General features: G+C 47.9%; 1 protein-coding gene across 1 annotated transcript in view; it reads left to right on the top strand.

The window, feature by feature from the left end:
* LOC118478699 (glycine, alanine and asparagine-rich protein-like) overlaps positions 1–3,201 on the top strand; it is a 51,099-nt gene extending 47,898 nt beyond the window's left edge. Inside the window, exon 5 of the mRNA XM_035972797.1 lies at positions 226–3,201. Coding sequence (XP_035828690.1) covers positions 226–1,982 — 1,757 coding nt within the window. The 3' untranslated portion in view covers positions 1,983–3,201. The remainder of the gene's footprint in view (positions 1–225) is intronic.
* The last annotated feature ends 17 nt before the right edge of the window (positions 3,202–3,218 follow it).

Genomic DNA, 3,218 nt, shown 5'->3' with positions numbered 1-3,218 from the left:
ACACACACACACACACACACACACACACACACACACACACACACACACACATCTACTTGCTTATCACACGCGCACGCTTACACATCGTTACGAAATGAGCACATACAAATACACAATTAAACAATATACAAAATGCAATTCGCAAAATGCATAAATGGATACTTAGTCATGGGGAAAACGAAGCTTGACCTAAAGCTAATATTTTCATTTCTTCTTCCCCCACAGATAAAGCTGGGAAAAGTAAATGCAAGATCAAGATTGATAACTCAAGTGTAATCTTACTGAACGACAAGAGTGACTTCCCCCGCCTTTCACCACGCCCCTCCCTCCTCAACCTGGTGGACAGAGGTGGACGCCGGAAGTCCATGCAGCCTCAATGTCTCTCCAGCATTGACCGGGAACTTTACCTCAAGGAATCCGCCAAGGACACCAGTAAGAAAGGACTTTTCAAAACCCGCGCTCGCTCCAACTCTGAGAGTGGGCGGGGCACGCTGAGCTCACCAGACGAGGGTCCAGGGTTGTTGGGTGGGATGGGGGACGGTGGGGTCAGTGGACTTAGCACGCCGGTCGTGATAGACAGAAAGAGCAGCCTCAACTCGCCCATGATTGCGAATCACGTGAGGAATATCCTCAACTCTCTGGAGGAGAAAGGGGGAGCAGGGATGATGGGGGGAGGGGGAGGGGGGAGCACGAGTCACGTGAACGGAGGTTATCCCACTCGTTTCGGCAGAGGTCGCGGGAGTATGGACAGTGACCCGGGCAGTTCGTTGGCTGAAGTGACCATCGACTACAACAGGAGACGATCTTACGACGACCGCATGGTGGCGTCCACGAGCAGCATCAACGGGTCAAAGGTCAACGGGAAAAGAAGGGGCTCGTTGCAGCCGCAGAAGCGGGTGGATGAAGGGGACGAGGATGTAGGGTTCTCCCCCGAGAACGTCTTGTTGATTCCCACCATTGCCGAGGCGTCGACGAGGTCAGAGGAAAAAATCAGTGAAGCGAGTCGACCTTCCTCTTTGGTGAGGGATAAAACACCAGAGTCTGCCGCGACCTCATTGTTACCAGCGTCCCCTGCTGCCCCTGCTCAGCGCCCCCCTGTGTTGATAGCTCCCACAATGATTCAGATCCAGCCGCCGTCGACAACCGTCACGCCCTCCACGTCACCATCTCCCAGCGGCAGCAACTACGTCACCAGCAAAATGGCGTCGTTTGAACCGTTTAACGTGTCCAGCGAAGACACCGGATCGTCAACGCCCACCGCGGCATCCTCCCCCACTTTGAATGGTAGTAACGTTCAGGAGAGGAGTGGCCGTGGCGGTGGGGAAAGATCTGTTGGTGATAGTTCTGGTGGTAATGGTGGTGGACATGGTGGTGGTGATGGTGGTGGTGGACATGGTGTATCTGAAAGTGGTGAGAAAAGAGACGGCAATAACGCTGCCGGTGGTTCGCCAACCTTCCGACCGAAGACACTACGCACCCCGTCCGATATAGAGAACGAGAACAATTTAACCCAATCAGAAGAGACTTCTGACGGCTGTGCCTCCAGAAGTGTGGACGACGAGTGCGTCACGAGGAACACATCAGTTGATGACGTGGACGATGAGTTGCTGGGAGACGCCATGACAGACAATGACGTCGTCACAATCACCTCAGAAGACCAGGTTGTTGTGTCTGGAGACACCACCTCACGGCCGCTCTTTACCTCAGACAATCATCTAACAGGCGCAAGTAAAACGCCACACGGTTTATCTATATCCAACGGCGGGCCATCGTCATCGTCGTCCCAGACATCAGCCAATCACAAGACTGCGATTCCCGAAGGGGGTTTGGCTAACAATGCTGTACCACCCAGAGCCAAGCCCCGGTCCCCGCCCAGCCTCCATGATGACGTCATCCGACACGGGAACAGCCTCAGCGATTCGCTGCCCTCTGTGGACGAAGACGAGTTCCAGTCATCGTCTGCCTCCAATTTGTTGAGCTGAAGAAATCTTTTAGACGTTATTCCTTCAATCAATTAATTAACCCCAACTTTCAACACCAGTACATTATAAAATTTTCAAAACCAACAGTTACACAACAAAAATCATTGCGATATTCATTGTTTGGAAGCAAAAGTTTAAGAGGAATTTGATTTGAAATTTAATTTTTAGGTTTCAACTGGAACATGGACTAGACTGACCACATCTTGATTGGCTATAATCAATTGTACTACTCCTCCCCACTACCACCTCCTTGATCATGTAGATATTTATTCTTAGCAAACCCTCATCTATGTCATGATTTGTTCACATTACTTATTGCTCTAGAAAATGTTTACAGCCTTTTGCAGTCTTACGGTCCTCCTCTTTCTCTGCTGGCGCTTAGTTCAGATTTAGGTTACACACAACTAATTGGTTGTACTGTACGTTTAACATGCTGGCATTTACCGGCATTTCTGCTGTAGCAGTTAGGCGCTTCGAAATCACACGCAGAAGATTCCAGTTCGGTTCTCGTGTTGAGATAATCTTTTTTTAAGTATCTCAGCTTTTCTGCTGGAATGGTGTATCCATCTCACCTCGGATTGGTCCTGACAGGTTAGGTCAAAGCTCGCTTTCTAAAGGATCTTAAGTGCGTCAATAGAGGCATAAAACACCAACATTTTTTTAAAATCGTAACTTTGAAGTGCTATAGAATAAAAGATGTTGTGGGATCGGAGGGTGCAACTGATAGGATCAGACTCTTAACTGTCCATCTATTGTTTATTCCTGCCTTTTACGGTTCAGTTTTTTTTTTAAATCCTGCACAAAATGACCCCTGCCGTATCGACATGCTTCTTCTTAATTCAAAAGTAACGGAGAAAGAACACCATGCATAATTTCAATTCGTGTCTGTTGACTAGCTATATTAATCATATCAGGAGAAATAGAACTAACGCTCCACCAGATTTACTGAGAGGTGGACAGACAGAGTCAGAGAGGGGAATTTTTGCCTTGATGTTTTCTCATGTACAATGCTGTCTTGTGGGCGCGTGTCGCTTTCATGAAGCAATGACAACATTGTAACAGGAGGGTCAGGACCGAAACCTGTGGTGACTATTTCTTTTACTTTCTGTGCCTATCTGTCCCTCTCTGACTCTCTGTATCTCACTTCTTTGCCTATCTATCTATCTATCTATCTATCTATCTATCTATCTATCTATCTATCTACCTATCTATCTATCTATCTATCTATCTATCTAT

This window comes from Aplysia californica, unplaced genomic scaffold, assembly GCF_000002075.1.
Source record: "Aplysia californica isolate F4 #8 unplaced genomic scaffold, AplCal3.0 scaffold00850, whole genome shotgun sequence".
Classification (NCBI taxonomy): domain Eukaryota; kingdom Metazoa; phylum Mollusca; class Gastropoda; order Aplysiida; family Aplysiidae; genus Aplysia; species Aplysia californica.
Note: the sequence above shows the minus strand (reverse complement) of the source record. Positions and strands in the feature narration are given on the sequence as shown.